Source organism: Thunnus thynnus, chromosome 13 (genome assembly GCF_963924715.1).
Source record: "Thunnus thynnus chromosome 13, fThuThy2.1, whole genome shotgun sequence".
Classification (NCBI taxonomy): domain Eukaryota; kingdom Metazoa; phylum Chordata; class Actinopteri; order Scombriformes; family Scombridae; genus Thunnus; species Thunnus thynnus.
This window is the reverse complement of record NC_089529.1, coordinates 22,281,263-22,302,325: the sequence shown is the minus strand read 5'-3', so window position 1 is coordinate 22,302,325 and position 21,063 is coordinate 22,281,263. Positions and strand designations below refer to the sequence as shown.

Here is a 21,063-nt window from a genome sequence, read left to right as displayed (position 1 = left end):
CTTTTTGGGCCAGTGTGCATCACGTGATGTAATTACACAGTTTGGCCGCTATGTCAAATTTCCTTCAAAGCCTGGCGCTGTTCCTATATTCAGTTCACTTTATACATCCATGCAGCCTTTCAGCCAATTTTTTCACAGTGGCCACCCGCGGTATTGCAGCGAAAAATACCCCTGCAGCTATGTCAATTATGAATCTTTCTATTATGCATTTTTGTTCCGTGGAGGTTTTATATTTGTAAAACTTTCCTCAAGCTGAAAAAAGCAATTTAAAAATCTGTGACGTCATCACAATGTAAAGTCTATGGGCCAAGCGGGAACTTGTGGGTGGGGCCAGTGGGGGAGACACTACTGTGCATATTCAGTGGGCCGCACAACACAGAAGCAAACCCAGACGCTAGAAACTTTTTTGGTGTACCATGGACGTATTATAAGAGCTGAATACAGATCTGCTGCTCAGCCTTGCAGCCAATTTTTCCCAGTGGCCACTTGCAGTATTGCAGCCAAAAATCCCCCTGCGGCCCAAAGAGCATTTTCCCCATAGACCACCATTGTAAAAGAGACGTCTGTAAATATTCAGAGGGCCGCACAACGTGGAAGCAAACCCAGAAGCAAGAAACTTTTTTTGGTGTATCCACCAGCCGAGCAATTCCTATAGGACTGAAAGGGCGCCATTTTTAGTCTGGTATCCAACTCTTATAATACATCCATGTGGCATATGCACCAGCCAAGTAATTCTTATACTACTGAATGGACGCCATTTTTAGTCCGGTATCCAGCTCTTTTAGTACATCCAGGGTATGCGCCAGCTGAACAATTCCTATAGGACTGAATGGGCGCCATATTCGGTCTGGTATCCAGCTCTTATAATACATCCACGGTCAGGACAGAACAAGACATTTGGGGATGTCACCTTGGGCTTTGGGAAACAGTTATCAACATTTTTCACCATTTTTTTGATATCTTATGGACCAATACACTAATTTATCAATCGAGAAAATAATCCACCATTATTTTTTACATCATTTTTGAAGTGCAGGCTGTTGGTGGTAGTTTTTATGGATGATTTTGTTCCCCGTGGCACACGTTATCTTTTTCCCACCCGCATTCTGCGAAGGCCCGCCCTACACTGCCTCTGATTGGCTCTGACTCTGATATTCTTACCGTCACCCAACCATCTCACTCCTCATGCCTGAACCTAACCAATCGAACCAACGAAGACAACGAGTACTAGCCAATCAGAGGCAGAGTAGGGCGGGTCTTCACGGAATACGGGTGGTGAATAGGCGCGCTGTGCTGTCCTGCTTCCAAACTTCCGGGGGATTGTCTCATGCAATTAGGGAACTTCCTCCTCCTGGAAACCGCCTCTGATGCCTTGGTTCCCACCCAAACAAACAAAGCTCAGTTGGAGATTTTTTCCCCCTCAGAAACGTTTAACAGCTCCGCGTCCAGCCAACTGATTCCCGTCAGCTGACTGGACTTTTTTTTTTTGGTAAATTCAAGCTTCTGTCAGCTAGAGACGATGTTGGCTAATCATTATCTATTTCTGTAACGTTTGCTTGTATTTTCAGCCATTGCGCAACAGTGGCAGCAACGGTAACCTAAGCTAGCAGCACCCGGCGCGGCAAGGCTGGGCAGAGATGACAAGCGGTTTGGCTTTTACCTTCTTTACTTTAAAACAGGCTCGGTAGGCACGGATTGACAGCTCCGGTTTGGCTCTTCAGATGCTGAGAAAGATTTGTTGAGTCAAGCTAGCTATCAGGTGAGTTTTCAGTATATCTTTCTGGTGCTGAAGTAACCGTTAAATTAGCTGAGCTCTCAAACCTCCATCACCAGTAACGTCAGGCTTGTTTTGACTATGTCATGTTTGTCCCAGTGAGGTAACTGGAAGACTCACAGCGGTATGTCTGCAGAGGAAATAGAAACTTCGATGTAACATTATCTCATCCTGTTACAGTTGAAATTTAAAGGTACAACATGATAAAAAAAAAAAAGTACGCGCGATAAAAGTACACGATGTTACGTTTTACGTTTGCATGAAAATAAGCATTGGTTCACGTTTTTTTAAAAGTCTGTCTTAAAACAACAGTCAGGTGCCCAAATGAAAAGTGAAAGAGGTTTTCCTGTTTTCCTGTAATCATTCCTCCTGTTTATACTGGCTATCAAAATATCACCTTTGTGCTTGAAGTATAAGTAATGGGGGGCAAAATCCACAGTGTGTTCATACAGTCATTTTGTACAAAAAATGTATGTAAATGTCGATCTGAAGCTTATATGTGGCTTCAGCAGTCTGAGTTAGTCATATCAAGTGGATATCTGCCACATTTACAGTCTTTTTGGCATCAAATTCCCTCTTTGTGTTTCCCTGTTGAGCTGCATTGGAAGTATAGTAATAAAAAGAGGAACTTTGGCACTAAAAAGACTGTAGCGTTGGAAAAATATCTACTCGATTTGAGTAATTTGGATGGCTGAAGCTTCATATCAGCTTCAGATAAACTTTTAAATCCATTTTTGTACAGAAGGACTACAGGGCCCCCATCACTTACATTGTATTATGAAGGATTGAAAAACCTGTTTTAATGTTAATTTGGGCTCCTGACTGTTGTTTTAAGACAAATGCTAATGCTTGTTGCTTTAAAATAAAATAGTTTTCCAGTAGTGCTAAAAAGACTAATTTGGCCAGTTAAAATTAATCTATATAATTACAATATTTGATATGTCACCATCAGGTCCTTATCAGTTTTGTTTAGTTACTTAAACAAATACAGTTATATAACTTTTGTTTCCCCCAACTCGTACTGTTCTGAAGTGACAGTGTAAATGCTTTTTTGTTTCTGAACTGCTAACCAACTATCAATTTAAGACATGACTCTGGTAGATTGTAACAGGAATTTACCATTATTATTATTATTATTATTATTATTATTATTATTATTATTAATAATATTTTATTTATTTTTATTTTTTTACATTATTAATCTTTTGTGGTCATCCAAATTAACAGTTTGGGAAAAGAGACTTTTGGTTTCTCTTGTATGATCTTTTTTATGAAGATTTTAGGGCTGCAACTAATGATTTTTTTCATTATTGACCAATTTTCTGATAGTTTTTTAAATTAATTGATCAGCCATTTTGGTCTATAAAACATTAAAACTGTGAAAAATGTCCATCACAATTTTCTAGAGTCCACGATGACATCATCAAATATCTTGTTTTGTTCAAACAACAGTCCAAAACAGTTTGTCATGTAATTCTCAAACTTGAGAACCTGATACCATAACATTTTTGGCATTTTTCCTTAAAAAAAGGATTCATCATGTATCAAAATAGTTGCTGATTAATTTATCTACTACTAATCATTGCAGCCCCAGGAGATACTCTTCAACAAGGGAGTTAGTTTGACCTCTGAAGTGTAAAAATACACAAAGTTATCCGCAGACACAACAGATGAAACTGACACAGATACAACTAATCCCAGAAAATATAAGAATTTGGTCACTCACAGAAAATATGAAGTTAAGTTTTACAATTATTCTCAAAAAACATACATTTGTTATCATTTTCAGTCTGTAAGTGATAGTTTTCATTTACTTAGGGAGGGTAAATTGTGTTTATGAATTTATCAGTGTTGTCACTCATCTGTTATGTTTCCTGTTTTGTCATCGCACAGCACACTGAGCAGCACAGCAGCTGCCTTGTAAGTTAACCACCCCTGCCCCCCCCTCCCCCTCCTGTTTGCTGCGCTGCGGTCTCGTCCTGGGCTTTTCCAAACTCTGTTACTATGAGTGCAATGCGCGTGGATGCCAAGGTTGTGATGCTGGGAAAGGAGAGTGTGGGGAAGACCAGCTTGGTGGAGAGATACGTTCATCATCGCTTCTTGGTCGGCCCGTACCAGAATGTGAGTGTCAGCTGCTCTGCTTCAATGCCCATGTCAGCCCGTTGCTGTTTCCCTCACTGCCTGCTGCTTGGATGAAAGGCATTATTTTTATTTTTATCCCCCGGGTGGTTGTGGTAACGGAGGCTCAAGTCTGTGATCAACTTAAAGCATAAAAGCACTGATATAAACTAGGGATGCAGTAATGATTCGCTGTGTTTCTTTCAGCAGTTACTGCATTAGACAAGCATTTTTGTAAGAATCCTGCATATTAACATGTAAATCAGGACATACCTCCTCGTAGTCTGTTTAAGTATGAACCATTTATAATTTGACAGTTGCATTAAGTGATACAGTAGATTCAGAAAGTGTTCAGACTTCTTGCACAATTTATTGTGTTAAATATTTTATTTAAGATGGATTAATAACCAATAGTAAAAAAGACAAATGCAGAATGTTTTGCAAATTCATCAAAAGTAAAAAGCTGGAATCATTCACATAAGTGCTCAGTATGTAAAAAACAAATATAAAAATGGCAAGTTGTGGTTTTACAAAGAGTTATGTGCTGTGACTATTTCTTAGCCAGGTGCACCTACTTGCTGGAGTCGTATACATGTACTCATGTAACCGGGTTACTCAGAGGAAGCATGTCATGTGGGTGATTGGGGAACATGTATACATGCACTGTAGTGACCTGGTTACTGTAAGTCTGCATATAGAGTGCATGCAGCAAAACAGGTTTCTCTCCTATCCCCAACCTTATATGGAAGCGTGGTTTACAGATTTAGTTATCGTATACCTGATAGAAGACACTGCTGCTTCCTGATTTTTCTTTTGTGAGACACAGACAGACATGTAGGAGCTCTACCTCAAAGCACGAAAGTGTCTGGATTTAATAGATGTTCAGTGGTGGAAACTGACTAATTTAGACTTCTACAAGCTACTTTATTTTAGTTTCAGTTTTAGTCAGGTTTTGGATGCAGTTATTTTAAATATGAGGGCGCAATGCCCCATGTAACGGTCTCTTCTTTCAGTCAGCAACTCCACGCTGTGCTTTCTCTGTCTGTAGTCTGCTGTTGCACATGCTTACTTGTAAAAGGCTGATTACAAACCTGGTTATGCATACACATGGCAGAGAATTTGGCATTCTCCATGATAAATCTACCAGGTCTCTCTAATCCCCTACCGCAATTACAGAAACCAAGTTCCTCGTTTACATGACAGTTTAGAAATAAGCTTTCTTGAGGAAGCCGACTGTAACCCGGTCACTTGAGTGCATGTAAACGCACTGAGTGATTGAAGACTCCAGTAAGTCTCTCGCCTTGCCAATCCAACGTGTAACCCAGGCAAGCTGTGTTTTACCCTGCCTCCAGTCTTCAGTTTATTTTCTCATCTAACTAAGACAAAAAGTGAAAAAGCATATTTAAAAAGATGTTAAGTTATTCCTTTAAACCATACTTTCACCTTAACCCTCAGTTTTATATATAATATCTTAAACTTAAAGCAGTTAGAATATGATTAGTATGACAAGAGCTCTGCAGTAGAAGAATTTTTCCTATGTGTTTGGATGATTAGAGGGTTATATTCCCTGTGATTTTAATACTTTGAAAAAACAACAAAAAAAATCATCTTCTGTTGGCATTTATGTGCAACATCTGCTGATTCACCAGTTCACTGACATATAAACGTAAATGAAAACAACTCATGACAAATGGACTCCAGATATCAGCACACGAATATCCGTCTAACGCTTCTCTATCCCATCTCCCATTAGTGCCCACTTAGACTGCGGTCTGTGAAAGTTCAGACTGAGAGTACCTGCAGTCTACAGGGACTCAACATCACCATCCCTGAGTGTCTGATGATTTACTAAACTTGTTTTCTCCTCCTAACAGACTATCGGTGCTGCTTTTGTAGCCAAACCAATCCAGGTGGGAGAGAAAGTGATTACCCTGGGAATATGGGTGAGTTGGAGGCTGCCTAATATGGATTCTGTTTACTGCATCGGTGTCACATCTAGCTTAGGTGGTGCCCCGGGCGAGAGCTGAGAATATGCCCCCGATAAAAGCCTAATAGCCAATTACATCACATTAGCTCCTCTTACAGTTTAATGAGCCGGCAGGAGAGAGCAGGACAGTGGTTCAGGAGGAAACATTTCCTCTCCAGGAGGCAAAAATCGACACCACCCCAAAAAATTAATGTAAATTACTATTAGCAGTATATTAATATCTAGAAGATTATTATACTGAACTTCCCAAATGTATTATATTGCAACCTAAATAAGCTTTTAAGGCAGAAGATGTTGGATTTACTGTTAAGGAGAGATGGAAACTCAGTGTGTACATGATGCGCACACAGTTAATTTAGTGGAAGGGCTGCATCTAACAAGACTAGGTCAAAACCTAGTACATGACTGGACCGTGTCTGGTCAGTGTGGGAAATTGTAGCCAGTTTGTTACAGGGATAGTCAGTGGTAGTGTCTATAATGTGAATTCTTGGATATTAAATGTTCATCTGCAATTTTCTGTAGGGGTTCCAGTAATATTTGTTGTTAAAGTGTACTGAAGTAGCATCACATGACATGGTTAAGCAACGTTTGAGTTTTATAAGAAATAAAAGGTTGTAAATACTTTTGCAAGAACAAAACTTTCCACACATATTTTAGGATGTTTTGATTTGAATGAGAACTTATTTTAATTCTTATTATAACTATTCTAATTAACTATCTGATAAACTCCCCCTGCTCTTTCATCTGTTTCACTCTGCGGATGTCTCACTCTGTATTGAGTGTTTTGTCAGAGTGATGGTTATTTAGGGTGCTTTAACTGTGCACTCTCCCTCAGGCCTCTATGCGCCTCTTTCCTGCCTCTTTCCTGCCTCTTTCCTGCCTCTTTCCTGTTTGATGATCATGGAGGCTCCGGTGGAAAAGTTTTGACAGCATTTTGGGTGCAAGTTCAGGAGGCTTATCTCTGCCCGATTCATTTTGAAAGAGAAACAGCCAATGGAGAAACTTCAACACTGGCCTGACCAAGGATGAAACTTCATCACTCACTCATGGACAACAGCTGTTATAGGGCTTGTCTGTGGCCGGTCCAGCCACAAAATGTGTTTCTGTTATTATTATCTGTTGACTTATTGTTTTAATTAGTTGATGAAAAGGTTGAGTTCTTACTTCTTATCAGTGTACGACTACATTGTGCGCAATTTATTTTTATTATCCAGAGAAAATGCGGTTTTGAGATTTTCTTTAAAGTAAAAAAGTGAGCCGCTGTTCAAATGATCTCACTGTATAAGTGTGGAATCTGTGTAGAGAAGAACAGAAGGCCAATCAGCATCACACAGCTGTATGTCAGAGGACTTAAATAATAAATGAAGGTACCATTGTCACATATAGGGTGTTGAAAATGGTTGACTTGCAGCGCTTTCTCTCAGTTATGTGTTCACTTCTCTTTATATTTACCTTGATTAGACATGGAAAAGAGACAAATGTGAGATTAAAAAAAAGCAAATCATGTAATTTTGAAGTAAATGTTAGCCAAGGGAAACTGTTGAGGTGGGGACATTGCTGCAGAGCTTTTCACACTGGGGATTACACAGCATTTAAAGCCTGCACAGGGGCTGTAGGAATGTTTACTGTTGTGTACCAGTGTAACATCAGATCTGAGATATACAAGGGCAGTGATGTTTAACCTTAAACGCATGACAACATTTAAGCTATTTAACAGGAAGTTAGGTGGAGGGAGTTAAACAGGAAACAGTTAGCATTCTTGTGTCTCTTCTCTCTTATCATTTCACCCTGGCTGTGTTTGTTATTCATACTAAGTATGATGTCAAATTGAGTATGTGGTGCGTTCCAACTGTGGATTTTGTGTGCATGAGAAATGCCCAGATGTAGGCCTATACTAGATTAGCAAGAATTTCTGAGTTTGTTCCTCAAGCTGTGCAGTGGCTGAGATTTTTAGCCAGACTAAAAGCTGTTGTAGTTTTTGCTCGAGGACTGTTCATATGTCAGTTTAGTAAGTTTCAATGTTTTTTCAGGCGAGAAAGTAACCATTCGGATTCCCAATATGTTGTCAGTTTAGTAGTTTAGTGTAGTATATATTACACTAGGCGATTTCAACCACAGCCTCTGTCTTCATGTAGATGAATCTCAACTTCTGTTCTCCTCTCTCTCTCTCTGTCTCTGTCTCTCTGTCTCTCTCTCTCTCTCTCTCAGGACACAGCTGGATCAGAGCGCTACGAGGCTATGAGCAGAATCTACTACAGAGGAGCCCGGGCAGCCATAGTCTGCTATGGTAAATGAATACTTATCCTTATCATGTTACATGGAGAGCTATCAGGTGTCATTACTCAGTCTCTGGTAGTTAAAAGTCACTTTCTGTGCTTTTTTTTAATGGAGAACTGAACATTGTGCCATTAATACGTGATGTATTTCGGATAAATGTTTTATACATGCTGTCAGTTTGTTAAATAGCTAAAACCGGTGTCTGGTTAGCATTGGTTTTGGCAAGTTGATACATTTAAGCTGATTTTTCTTAAGCTGAGTGTGCAGAGATTTGGACTCTGCTCAGTTTCAGCCAGTTAAACCTCTAATATGTCTCTTGCTGCACCGTAGTGAACCTCCTCAAAAGTGTAACTACTCGTTGGAGCTACGGTGGCTACAGAAATATAGAGACTGCAAGAGCTGTTATTAGTCAGCTTGGGTTGCTTGTGTTTTTGTCTCAAAGGGGACGTATCATGCACATTTCCAGATCTATATTTTTATTCTGGGGCTCTACTGGAATATCTTTGCATGATTTACTGTTAAAAAAAAACTTGTTTATCTTATACTGGCCCTTTATGCAGCTCCTCAGTTCAGCCTCAGACTGCAACAGGCCGTTTCAGCTCCTGTCTCTTTAAGGCCCCCCTCCCGATGAGCCCACTCTGTTCTGATTGGTTAACTGCCAGGAGCTTCCCCTCGGCAGACTTCCAGCAGCTCCTGAGGGTTATGTAAACAAACAGTAGTAAGATTTCACGTCTTTTTCTCATTTCTTTTACTCGAAATGGAAACTTCTCAAATATATTCATACATATTCGAGCCCGAATCCAGTGCGAAATATGCGAGTTGACATCGTGAGCGACCCATGCAACAATCTTAGCAACAAAGGCTACAGAACAGGCGGCTGTTTGTGGGAATGTGCGAACAATCTCTCGTCATCACGAGGAGGAAGTAGAGGTAACACTGCAAACAGAGCGGTCAGAGCAGGTGGAAGCCCTGGCTTTGACTTGCAGGGAGTATTTTACATACGCTCACCTCAAGGTTTGGAAATTTGACCACGTTTAACATCCATAACATCACAACAGCATCAAAATAACCAATATCACAAAAAGCATATTTCCCCATTAAAAAGTTTTAAATGCAGGCAGAGTCGGTTGATAGTGAAGACAACCTGGAGCAAGTTGAAGAGAGGCTGAGTTATCTTCTACTTTTCAGTAACAGACATCTCATTTGCAGACCTTCTGCTCACTGTGCCCCCTGCTCTCTATGACAGTGAATGAAAGCACAAAAACACAATGACTTTGGCTTTGCATAGCAGCACTCACCTATTTGTTAGTGAAACTCTTTGCTCTCTATTACAAAGTAATTGAAAGAAAAATTCTATCCTGTAGAGTTATTATCGGGAATATAATAAAAACACAATATAACCTCTTCATGCATGACACACCCGTGCTGTGGTGGTCAACAAGTGAAGTTATATGCTGAACTAAAATCTATGTCACTGCATCAAGTATAAATCCATCTTCAGTCTAAAGAAGTAAACGTGTATCGCTCAGCACTTATTTGCTATTTACAACTTATTTTAGCTGAGAGATAGAGAGGAGTCACAGTTAAATATCCCAGATCTCTCAATACATCAGAGCTGAGAGTTGAGGCTGGATGTAAAATGAGGTGAGTCCCTGTGAAAATGAATGAGTGCACCAGCATCGAGAGGGAAGATCAGACGAACACTATGAGGCTGAGATCAGAGCAAAGAGAAAAAAGAGGAAGAAGAATCACAGAATGATAAGACGTAGAGGGTCTTGATGATGCTAATAAAATGTTTATCTATAAATTTGTACACTGAGGATACATCTCACTGGTTGGTGGACTTCACATCTTTTGTTACCTATTTATTTTTGAACTCTGCGTTGTTCTCATCACATTCCTGATCTGCTACCAGGTTAAAGCTTGCTGCACATTGTCTGAATGTTTTTTTTACGTCTCTGTTTGTTTGTTCCACATTGGGGAACTTTGTCTCTTAAAAAATAGCTAATGGCATTTTCCAGTGTATTACTCACACTGCTGTCATGTTTTATTTAACATCTTCTTTTGTGTCCACTGGTCTTCTTCTTCTTTACCTTCTGTGGATTTTATTTTACCACTGGTTTCCATCCTGTTGTCTGTTTTATTAGGCATTTTGTTGTTTTGTTTGTTTTTGTTTTTCCTACCTCATCTGCTCAGTGGTACATCTATCACTTTACTCACCAATGTAAAAACATTTCTTAAGCACTGATAATTGGTAGATTGGTTGTGTATTGTGCTCTGTGCTGTACACATGGTTGTGTTTATATACGTACTGTTTGGTAAGGAGAGCACTGAAAAGACTGTGGGATACTTAATGTCTGACTTCTGTCAATGACTAAAAACTCAGTTGTGTTTGATTTTCAGATCTGACTGACAGCAGCAGCTTCCAGAGAGCTCGGTTCTGGGTGAAAGAGCTGCAGAACTGCGAGGAGGTGAGCGAGCTTTTCCTGTCCCTAAAGTTTAATGTAATACAGCTGAATGATTTTATATGTGTCATGAATAGTTACAGGACAGTTCCCCTACACTATCGTAAAATACTGTAGCTTCTTACCAGTTCATGAGACTATAGTAAAAAAAATATGAGAGCAGTATTTTCATTCATTTAACCTTTATTTAATTCTCGAGGAATCATTTAGGGCATGCCCCTCATTTCCAATAATGTCAAGACTACAATTAAAACAGAATAAATACACACAAAAAATAATTAACAAGAAAACAAACAACAACAACAGAACAACAGAGTCATGGTTTTAAAGTGACCTATAGGTACAATTGTGTTAAATTAAATGTGTGTTGTAAAATCTTCCAAGTGTGTGCAGCACTAAAACTAAAAGTAGTTTCCCAAATTTGGTGGTTGCACGCAGGGTTTTGAGCATTAGCCAATCACTTGAATGAGTCAAATAATGACTATAGGACCATTTAAGGAAGTGATATATGTTGGCAAGTTGCCTTTAAGGGCTTTATAAATAAATAGAAACCAACGCCTGCCATGTGTTACAGTTAGAGATGCCAGTAAAAGTGTATTACTAGATTTCTTTTTGTTTTTTTTGTCTGTGTTGTGTACTTCAGCACTGTAAGATCTACCTGTGTGGCACTAAGAACGACCTGATTGAAGCAGATCGGAGCCTGCGCCAAATCGATTACCACGATGCTCAGGACTTTGCTGAAGGTGATTAGAGTCTCACTGTCATAAATCTGCCTTTCTATACTGGTTCTCTGGCCTGATTGGCCTGATTTGTTGAACTGCGGATATGCACAAAGGATTGCGTGTGAATGTAATCTCTGTGTTGTGATAGCAGCCTGGTCAGAGGTCTGTTTCATATAAAGAGTCAGTTGTTATTAAAGTACAGCGCAGTGTGTAATTAACACACACACACAATATAATTACTATCATAAAGTCCACTCTAAGATGTCTGCATCATTACATTAATTATTTCCTTTGTTCAGCAGAAGGCTGCCAGTTTAAGTTTTTTGTTTGTTTGCAAGCTTTAAAAAAACAATTAGTGTGATTAAATGCATAACATATCAACATGGTTATTTTAGTATCATCTGTGAGTGTGAACGTATTTGTTTATACTGTATATTATATAAGAAATCAGTTTAGTAATATTATACCCCCATTTTAAGACATTCTAAGATTTTTTTTTTTTTTTAAAGTTGCTGATTGAATTTCTTTCGATGGACTAAGTAATTAATCCACTTATTTTGGCTCCAACCTTTACTTATTTTTACATTTTGCTGGCTTTTTTATACTGTTGGACATATTGTATAGTTAGACAGAGTGTGTTGTTTTGTTTTTTCACCGACAGGTGAGTGTGCTTGTTTGTTTACAGTTTCAGCCGTAGTTGTAACTCCTTCCTCAGAAGTGTCACAGGTTGTGGTGAGATGTGGTTAAGCAGATGGTCAAATACAGTCCCACTGTTGCCTGTTGTGTCTGGGGCAGTTATGTTGCCCCTTCATTCTGGTTTATTATCTGACAGCATACGTCACACCACCATCTGTGAAAGTGTCTGATGAAAGGGGCTGAACTGCAGCCAAAAAGGTCAAGGTAAACAGACAAGTCCTCATGTCTGTCAGTAGTAAATGGCTCACAAAGCTGTATCTCTGAAACCAGATTTATCTTCTCTTTTTTCTTACTATACTCATGTGTTTGAATTTTACAAATACTGTTAAGCTATGGATAAAGATACCGAAAAGGAAACCAGGTTTTCCATTTACATGAACATTTCTCAAGGTGCTGCCCAAATTTGGGAATAATTTGAGCAGTACCTTGATGTAACTAAAATGCTTTTAAATGCCCTGAACGTTGTTAAGGGTAATTAGGAAATCTGTGACTTTTATCAGCCTCTGCATGTGATTAGTGTGAATTGCACATTGCACAACTTGTTTCGTGCTTCAGCGTGACTGACATTTAACCTTATTGTTTTGGTCTGGTTTCACAGAGATTGGGGCGCAGCATTTTGAAACCTCCAGTAAATCAGGAAACAATGTGGGTGAGTCACAACTTCTGTCATCTGCGTTTTAGCATGGATGATTGGCTCAGATCACAGCTGTATTTAGTCACGGGCTGTCGATTCAGGAAGTGGGAATCCCTCAGAATTCTGATATTGAAAAATGTTGGCACGTTTTTAACCACATAAACAAACCTGATTATAGTAATAGAGGTAGATTTATGAATGGGACAGCAGAGAATGGTCTGGCAGATGCACAGTCAGTTCCTAAAGAAAGACACTCTGATGCCAGTGCAAGGTATGTAGGATAGTAAAACTGACAGACAAGAAAAATTAGTAATCGACACACCTGTTCTTACATTTGAAGGATAGTCTTGATTGATTGCCTCAATAAATAATCACTGAAACCTGTCTAGTTAGGCCAGTTTGGACCTCTGTTAGGCAAGTTTACAGTCCTGTCATGTCTGAAAAAAGCCATGACGAACATTTATATAACTGACATCAAAGTCTGAATAAGAAAAAGCTGTTGATTTAAAAAACAGATAGACAATGTTACACATTCACTGCTTGAAAAGGCCAATCAGAGTATGAGGATGTAGACATAGTTCAGACTTAACAAGTCTTAACATTTAGTTGAACTTCTTCAAATAAGCTTTAATCCTAAATACATTCATGTGCAATATAATTATCAGCAGTATATATTGTATGTGTGTGTGTGTGTATATACTGTATATGGAAATGAAATCACGAGAACTGACTATTTGGTAGGATTGAGAGAGGTTGCTCTTTGGCAGTATTCCTATGACCCTTGAGTGATTATGAAAATGAAATTTCTAAGAAATGTAAGACATGAGTCAAAGTGAAACAAAGAAGAGATTGTCCTCTTCAAGAAGAGACCATTTGACAGGAAGTAGAGGGCAAATAGAAGAGGATGATTGCTGATGAGGTATTTTCTTAAAGCCCACAGTGTACTCTTAACATGTAGATAGAGAGAAGGACCTTACTAATCACAGAAAATAACCCTCAGTGTGTGCTCTTCAGCCAGTTAAATCATGAGAATCTGACCTCAACGACAGAAGCTAAAAGGAGAGCAATCAGCAGGACATAATCCTTGTAATCACACTAGAAATATTGTCAAGGATAACCTGTTTTTGCGCAGAGGTGACCAGGGTGTGTATTTCCTCACTGAGAGCCTGCCATACATTTCTGTACACTTCAGAGAGCATCTGATTTTAATTATGTTGCAAGTTTACCGCACTTGCATCCTGTCATAACCTGAAAAGGGCGTTTTTAAGTTTCACATATCAGAAAAGAAAAAAACACAGACACTCGACTGCATTTCACCAGTGATCATGTTGTTTCAGTGTGTCTCTTTGTCAGACTCTATTTTTAATTTGCACACTTTCTTCTCCAGAGCTCGAGGCATTTCAGATTGGAGGAGGGATTGTACATAATAGTCTGTGTTGAATCAGAACTTTTTTTTTTTGTATTTTGAAATGTAGTTCATTTTTAAGATTATTTGATGTCTGTTTATACAACTTCACTCACACTGTTATACAGTGCTGCTTGAAAGTTTGTGAACCCGTGAATGTGATCAGATTTCCATTCAAGCCCTAAAACTAGATAAAGAGACATCAAATAAACAAATGAGACAAAAACCTTACACTTGTTTTATTTATTGAGGAAAATGATCCAATGTTACATATTTGTGCGTGGCAAAAGAATGTGAACCTCTAGGATTATCAATTCATTTGAAGAGGAAATTAGAGTTGGATGTTTCAATCAAGTGTGAGTCTGGGAGGCCCTGCCTTAATTAAAGAAGAGAAATCTGGGTCTTCAGTGTCAAACTCTGAGCTTCACAACACAGGTTTGTGGAAGTGTGTCATGGCTCGAACAAAGAAGATTTCTTAGAAGAAGAGGACCTTAGAAGAAGAGTTGCTGAAACCAGGCTGGAAAGGACTCCACCAGTCAACTGTCAGGCAGATCGTGTACAAATGGAAGACATCCAACACCATTGTTACCCTCCCCAGGGGAGGTCAAACAACAAAGATCACACCAAGAGCAGATGTGTAAAAGTCCAGGAGGCCACAAGGGACCCCAGGGTAACATCTAGGACACTAAAGGCCTCTTGTGCAGTGGTTACAGTCAATGCTCATGAGTCCACCATCAGGAGAACATTGAATATCAATGGTGTACATGGCAGCGTTACAAGGAAAAAATCCACTTCTCTCCAAAAAGAACATTTCCGCTGTCTACTGTTTGCTCAAGACCATGGGGATACGCCAGCACGTGATTGGAGAAATGTTCTGTGGATGGATGAGACCAAAATTGAACTTTTCGGCTTGAATGAGAAGCCCTATGTTTGGCGATGAGCAAACACTGCATCCCAACATAAGAACTTTAACCCATCTGTGAAACATGGTGGTGGTAGCATCATGGTTTGGGCCTACTTTGCTTCCTCTGGACCGGAACGGCTTGCAATCATTGATGGAGCTACGAGTTCTGAGTTGTACCAGCACATTCTGTAGGAAAATGTCAAGGTATCCATCTGTGAACTGAAGCTCAACAGAAAGCGGGTCAAGCAGTAAGAAAACAGCCCTTAACACACAAGTCACACTCCCAAAGTGTGGTTAGAGCAGAAGAAAGTTAATGTTATGGAATGGCGAAAGGAGTCAAAGTCCTGACCTTAATCCTATAGAAATGCTGTGGAAGGACCTGAAGCATGTAGTTCATGCAGAGAAGCCCACCAACATCCCCAAGTTGAGACTTTTCTGTAAGGAGGAATGTGCTAAAATTCCTCCAAGCTGATGTGCAGGGCTGATAGACAGTTACCGGAAACGTTTGGTTGAAGTTATTGCTGCAAAAGGGGGTCGCACTGAAAACAAGGATTCACATACTTTTGCCTCAGACAAATATGTAAGATTGGATAATTTTTCTCAATAAATAAATGAAAAAGTTTGATGTTTTTGTCTTTATCTAGTTTTAGGGCTTCTGTAAAAATCTGATCACGTTTTAGGTCATATTTATGCAGAAATAGAGAAAATTCTAAAGGTTTCACAAATTTTCAAGCAGCACTGTACAGTTACTGCTTGCAGCACAGATCTACTGTTAATGAGCTATTAGGAATGTGAGTGAACTAGTTATTATCAGGTCATGATGTGAGAATGAACTGATTGAAATGAAACTGACAGGCCTCATTCTGTCTTTGCCAGATGAGTTGTTCCATAAAGTTGCTGAGGATTACAACAACACTGCCTTCCAGTATATGACAGGTGAGTGTTTCATTCACGTACACTTAGTTTGTATAAATGCTCTTTTGGGGTTTTATCTATGGATGCTACGCTGTAGCTATCATGTGCCCCCTCAAAGATATAACTGCATGCCGGGACTACGGTGGCCAAAGAGATACCACGCAAAGACAGCAACAAATGTATTTGGTCAGCCTGGGCTGCATGTGTGTTCTTGTACAAGTTTCAGATGCCAATGGAGATTATTGATAGTGAAGACAACAAGTTGAAGCAAGTTGAAAAAGGCTCATTAATTGGCTGCTTTTCACTAAATGCCAGAGTATGCCTGAAAGAAATTGTTCTTAAAACTTGTCTTATGAAGACGTCAGAAGGCAAATGTTATTTATAGCTGTCAATAGCTGAAAAGGGTTAGTTTGCAGCATACTGACCCCTTTAAACATGCCTAGCAAAGCCATCTCCACCACAAATATTTTGCTCACTGTGATCACCCCTCTTTATCACTAAAGGACTGCTGTTATCCCCTTGTGTCAAATATAAACCCAGCTTTACTCTCAATTCACACAATTTGAAGGGCTGTTTTATACCAACTAATGGTGCGTTGAAAGAGTTAAGCTTCCCCTTTAACTTAATGAAACCACTGTGGTGCAGTGGGGGTCCTGTCGCATATATTACACCCATATTTTGAGACACTTTAGAATGTTGAAAAGTAGTGAAAAAAAATAGCACTAGTACAGGAAATGGGCAGAACAAAATGGTTTCCGATTTAGATTGCTTGTTATGTACAAGCCATCCAGCTGTCGAGATCTGAAAGACATTACAGGATTGAGGATGTATTAACTGAGTCACCAAGTTTTGGGGGGGTCATAGATGGTGGTTAAATAAGGTGGTCTAGCTGAAATATGTGGACCAGAAGCAGTATATATACAGGAAATAACAGGGGACTAAAATTGATCTCTGGGGAACACCACGGGTGAGGGGGGGCAGATATACCCATTACTCCAGAGAGTCAATTAAAAAAATTATCAACCAAAATTAAAACATAAAATTACTTACATACATGTGAGGGAATGTGTAAATATCTGAGGGAGGGAGGTGGGTGGCTGTTTTCCTCAGCTTTATAGAAAATCTACCTCCAGAAACTGATCCCAAACCTGCTAAATACTGCTAAAGATTCTGAACATAAAATTTCTTCCTGTGTTTCAGCAGAGGAAACAGGCGTTGACTTGGGCCAGAAGAAAGACTCATATTTCTACTCCTGTTGCCATAACAACTGATCCTGAGCAGCAGGAAGGGAGACAGAAGAGGTCACCTTCCCTTGGCTGGAGTAAAACCTGGATATGCTGGAAGGGTATTGGATAACTCGGCTTTGGATCTGGTATCCAAATCACAGAAAAAGAAATCAAGCAGTACTGTTTATACCTTGTTAGATATGTTTATTTCTTTTGTGCCATAAAGAACTGAGGGCAGCGGATTTTACCCGAAGAGGATTTACAACTGCTGCAGCTGTTGTTGGGTGGAGAGCCATTTAAAAACCAACACACACACTTTTTATCCAGTTATGTCCTGTGTTTTGTCCCCATGTCAACTAGTCATCTTTCTTCTGTAGCTCTGAGCTGGACCATGGAAGTAAACATATCCCTAAACACTGCAGTGATAAACAATCGGAAGCTGCTCTGTGGTTAAAAGATGACCTGCATTGGAGAAGAAATTAAAGCAATGCTGACGAAACACGGACTAGCGGAGAAAACTTGAATGAGGCTGTTGATTGCTGTAGCGAGCGCAGTGCTTCAGGACGGTGAATGTTTTGTTTACAATTGTTAATTTTTGTTCACCTTCAACCCTGAGAACAGAGCAGCTGTGACTCATTGTAACATCCTGATGTGAACTCACAGGCTTTTTGTTGAATTTTGTAAGATAAAGGCTGAATGGGCCCACGCTGGCCCTATTTGACACACTGGTTTGGCTCGCACATCCTTGTTGAAACCTACACAAAGTTAAGTAGGATATAATATGTCAAGGAACAAAACACTCCTCCTTCCCTCTAACTATGTTCTCAACCAAATATAATTGAGATTAATCCTAATTATACCTTTGCAAATTTGGTCTAACAAATGAAATGATACCAATGATCCTTAAGAAGGCCTTTATACCTGCAGTAGAAATGGCAGGACTGTGTGTGTGTGTGGTGTGTGTGTGTCCAAAATCAACCTTCTGAACTTCAGCTCCTTAATGTTTACCACAGCGTTTGCCATGTAACAGCATGTACAACATGTATCTAGTACATCATCTTTTTTGCACCATAAGCTATGATTCTGTCAGAAGCAAAACAATAAGCTGATTTTAGGTGGCGGTTACTGAAATTCCTACATCTTTGTCATCAAATTGCATGGCCTAAACTGACTGAAAGAAAATTTTGAGGACAGTTACTTTTCTACCTTTAAACTCTAAATTTTCTATTTTGTAATTTCAAATGCATATTACACATCTGGAAATATGACTGTCACATTTTCTTTCAGTCTTTTCTAGCAGTGAAGGCGAGCTCAGAAAGGTTTTAGGAAAAACTGAAGGCTTCACCACTTGTTGACGGTGAGGAACTGCAGATTTCACCAACAGGAAAAAGCTTTGTGGGTAAATGTTGTAATATGGCACAAACTGTCATCTCTGTGTTCTCAGAACAATATTTACAGCTATATTTAACATATGTAAAATCTACTCAAGTCACTAATTTATTGCCTTTTATGTTGTGCTGCCAGACAGACATGTGGAGAGATAAATGGACACATGTTGCTGCTTTGATGTTTTGATCCTCCACTTGTTGATAATTTGATGCACAATATTTTTAATGAAAGTTGTTAACGAGAGACCGGTGTAAAGTACAAATATGTTCTGGAAAAATTAAAATCTTCTTGAAAGAATGTTTCAGAGTTCTGATAGACCTTAAATTTTGTATGTATTTATCCACAATTTAAGTTTTTTTGCCCTTGTGTATAATATCTGACCTTTTTATGCAAAAAGTGACAAAATAATTGCAATATACTGTATGTTAAATTGTAAAAATCTGTTCAGTGTATCGCAAATCATCACAAATCTTTGCATTAATGCATCATTGCCTACAAAACTGAATTTGTGACATGCTTAAAACCTTTTTTTTTTTTTTTGTATTCAGTTTTTTATGTCCTATTTGCAGATAATTTTACTGGTTTCAAATCGCTCATGACCATAATAATCTCATCTCATGCATCCCAACCCTGAAAGTAAAAAAAAAAAAAAAAAAATTGTGCCTCAAACAGGATTTTACCTTGAGTCAAATTTAATCCCTTGAAACCAGCAAAAACTGTCACTAAAACAAAACAAATCAACTTCATGTATCTCATCCTGTTCAGTGTGAACACAAGGGGAAGTCACCTGTGAGCTTGTGTTTTACAATTAAATGTTGTAGTTTTACAGTTTTAGATTTAGTCCATCACCTGTGATTTAATTGCCAACCATTTTCAAAATCTTTTCCAGGTTGAGAGCATTTTCACAAATGTCCTCGGTGGTGCATTCAGGGACGCTCTGATATGTGAGAACTGATTATCACCAGTCAGAAAGCGGTTTTCATACAGTAAAGAAACGAGGATGTATTGAAAATGATAAAACACTAAATCTAGAAACTTAAAATATGCTAAAATAAAGGTAAAATGGTACAAAAAAAGAAATCTGGAAACTACTGACAACTCCCTTAGTTTTGTTTTTTTTGAGGACAAATTGAAAAGATAAAATCATTTTCTAACTGGGACGTGTTCAGCAGTGTCGTTCTCACCACCAATAAAATAAATACATCTTAAATCATTTACAGTATTGAAAGTTGAAAGAAATTTGAAAAATACTTTTTTTTTTTTGGTGCAGCACGAAGCGCTTCATTTAATCTAAACAGAACACTACACAAGCTGATAAAACGGCACTGACAGTATTTTGCTTTTTTGCTGATTAAATGACCAGTTATGTTTTGGAGTCCTCTGTATCTCTGTATGTAAAACCTTTCTGAGTCTGTGAATGTATCGGTACATGTTTACACTCATTTGCGACTGTTTGATTTATTTTGTACTTGAGTTGAGTGTGTGTGTGTGTGTGAACTTTATTTAAATCTTTCAATACAGTGACACTGAAATCTCACCTCAGAGTTTCTGAGTGGAGATGTGCCAACGCTGCCTTTTCTTTCTCCACCGTTGATTCATAAAGACTAAACCTGTGGCTGATTTTGTTATTTAATTTACATACCTATAGTCCTTCTGCACAGGTGTTGTTACTTGTTTTGGCTGATTAGGCTTCTTCTCAGGCCCCAGGACATCTCACTACAACTTTATCATGCTTATTAGGAACAGTCCAAAGCCCCGCTGGCACAATGCTGGCTTGATTTCAAATAGTGCTTTTTCACAGAAGACACTTTGACATGTTACAGCAGGGAAAGCACAGGTGTAAATACTGAAATTAACGACTGCTGAATTCCATTTAGCTGCTTCAGTCTCATGGTATTGTGCATGCTAGCTCACTGTCACACTGTCATGACTTACTGGGACGCTCGTTAATGTTATTAGTAACACCTGTGATTTTCCTCCTATGACAAAGTCAAAATGTCTGCTGTGAAAACGACCTATTTGGCACAAAAAACGACACATGCTGACCTGAGTGGACTGCTCCATCCGGCAAGTTAACAAACACCATGTGTCCCCACAGCATCATAAACATTACAGACTAATAACCACATTCTGTATCTCACATGGCTTTCATGGTTGAATCCAAAAGGTATTGTTCTGTCTGTGGCAAAACTTGAATAAAAATAAAGTTTACCGCAGCATCTCCACTACCTGTCACTGTTTGATTATCAGCTGATAAGAGATTGTCTCATATTCTACTTCCACTTCAGTTAACCAGTTTTCCCACCCTTTGCTGCTACAAAACAAGCAGTAGCACTGGCCAAATGGAGGGCAGCCATCAGTTCATCAAGTCTGGTGACCTCACACCACTTACCACATAATTTCCAGTTTATGACTCGTAAACAGCTTTCATCTCAAGTGGTAATTAGTCTGGGAAAGTCTTTGTTGAAATGTTTCTGAAAGCTTAGAGTCCGAAATGCCATTTTTTTCAAATTGTCAAGCGATTGCTGACTTAATTATGAACATATGGTAT

At 38.9% G+C, this 21,063-nt stretch overlaps 1 protein-coding gene across 4 annotated transcripts; it reads left to right on the top strand.

The window, feature by feature from the left end:
• Positions 1-492: 492 nt before the first annotated feature.
• Positions 493-20,737, top strand: rab24 (RAB24, member RAS oncogene family). 4 transcript variants are annotated; one of them, XR_010931183.1, is made up of 10 exons: positions 497-1,759; positions 3,668-3,895; positions 5,767-5,835; positions 8,088-8,166; positions 10,560-10,627; positions 11,265-11,364; positions 12,638-12,688; positions 15,859-15,918; positions 17,098-17,242; positions 18,411-20,737. XR_010931183.1 is itself a non-coding variant. In XM_067608637.1 (10 exons), exons 3-10 carry the CDS (start codon positions 3,779-3,781, stop codon positions 17,166-17,168), a joined length of 615 nt encoding a protein of 204 aa, XP_067464738.1. In that variant the 5' UTR covers positions 498-1,489; positions 1,569-1,759; positions 3,668-3,778; the 3' UTR covers positions 17,169-20,737. The 4 variants fall into 4 exon arrangements, 3 of the variants coding, with proteins under 3 accessions (XP_067464739.1, XP_067464738.1, XP_067464737.1); XM_067608637.1 differs by having other exon boundaries at positions 498-1,489; positions 1,569-1,759; positions 17,098-20,737; XM_067608638.1 differs by having other exon boundaries at positions 493-1,759; positions 17,101-20,737.
• Positions 20,738-21,063: the final 326 nt, after the last annotated feature.

Coding starts and splice junctions, on each gene's coding strand:
- rab24 (XM_067608637.1), top strand. CDS start 3,779: ATGAGTGCAATGCGCGTGGATGCCAAGGTTGTGATGCTGGGAAAGGAG. Junction 3,896..5,766: donor TGGTCGGCCCGTACCAGAAT/GTGAGTGTCAGC, acceptor TCCTCCTAACAG/ACTATCGGTGCTGCTTTTGT. Junction 5,836..8,087: donor TGATTACCCTGGGAATATGG/GTGAGTTGGAGG, acceptor TCTCTCTCTCAG/GACACAGCTGGATCAGAGCG.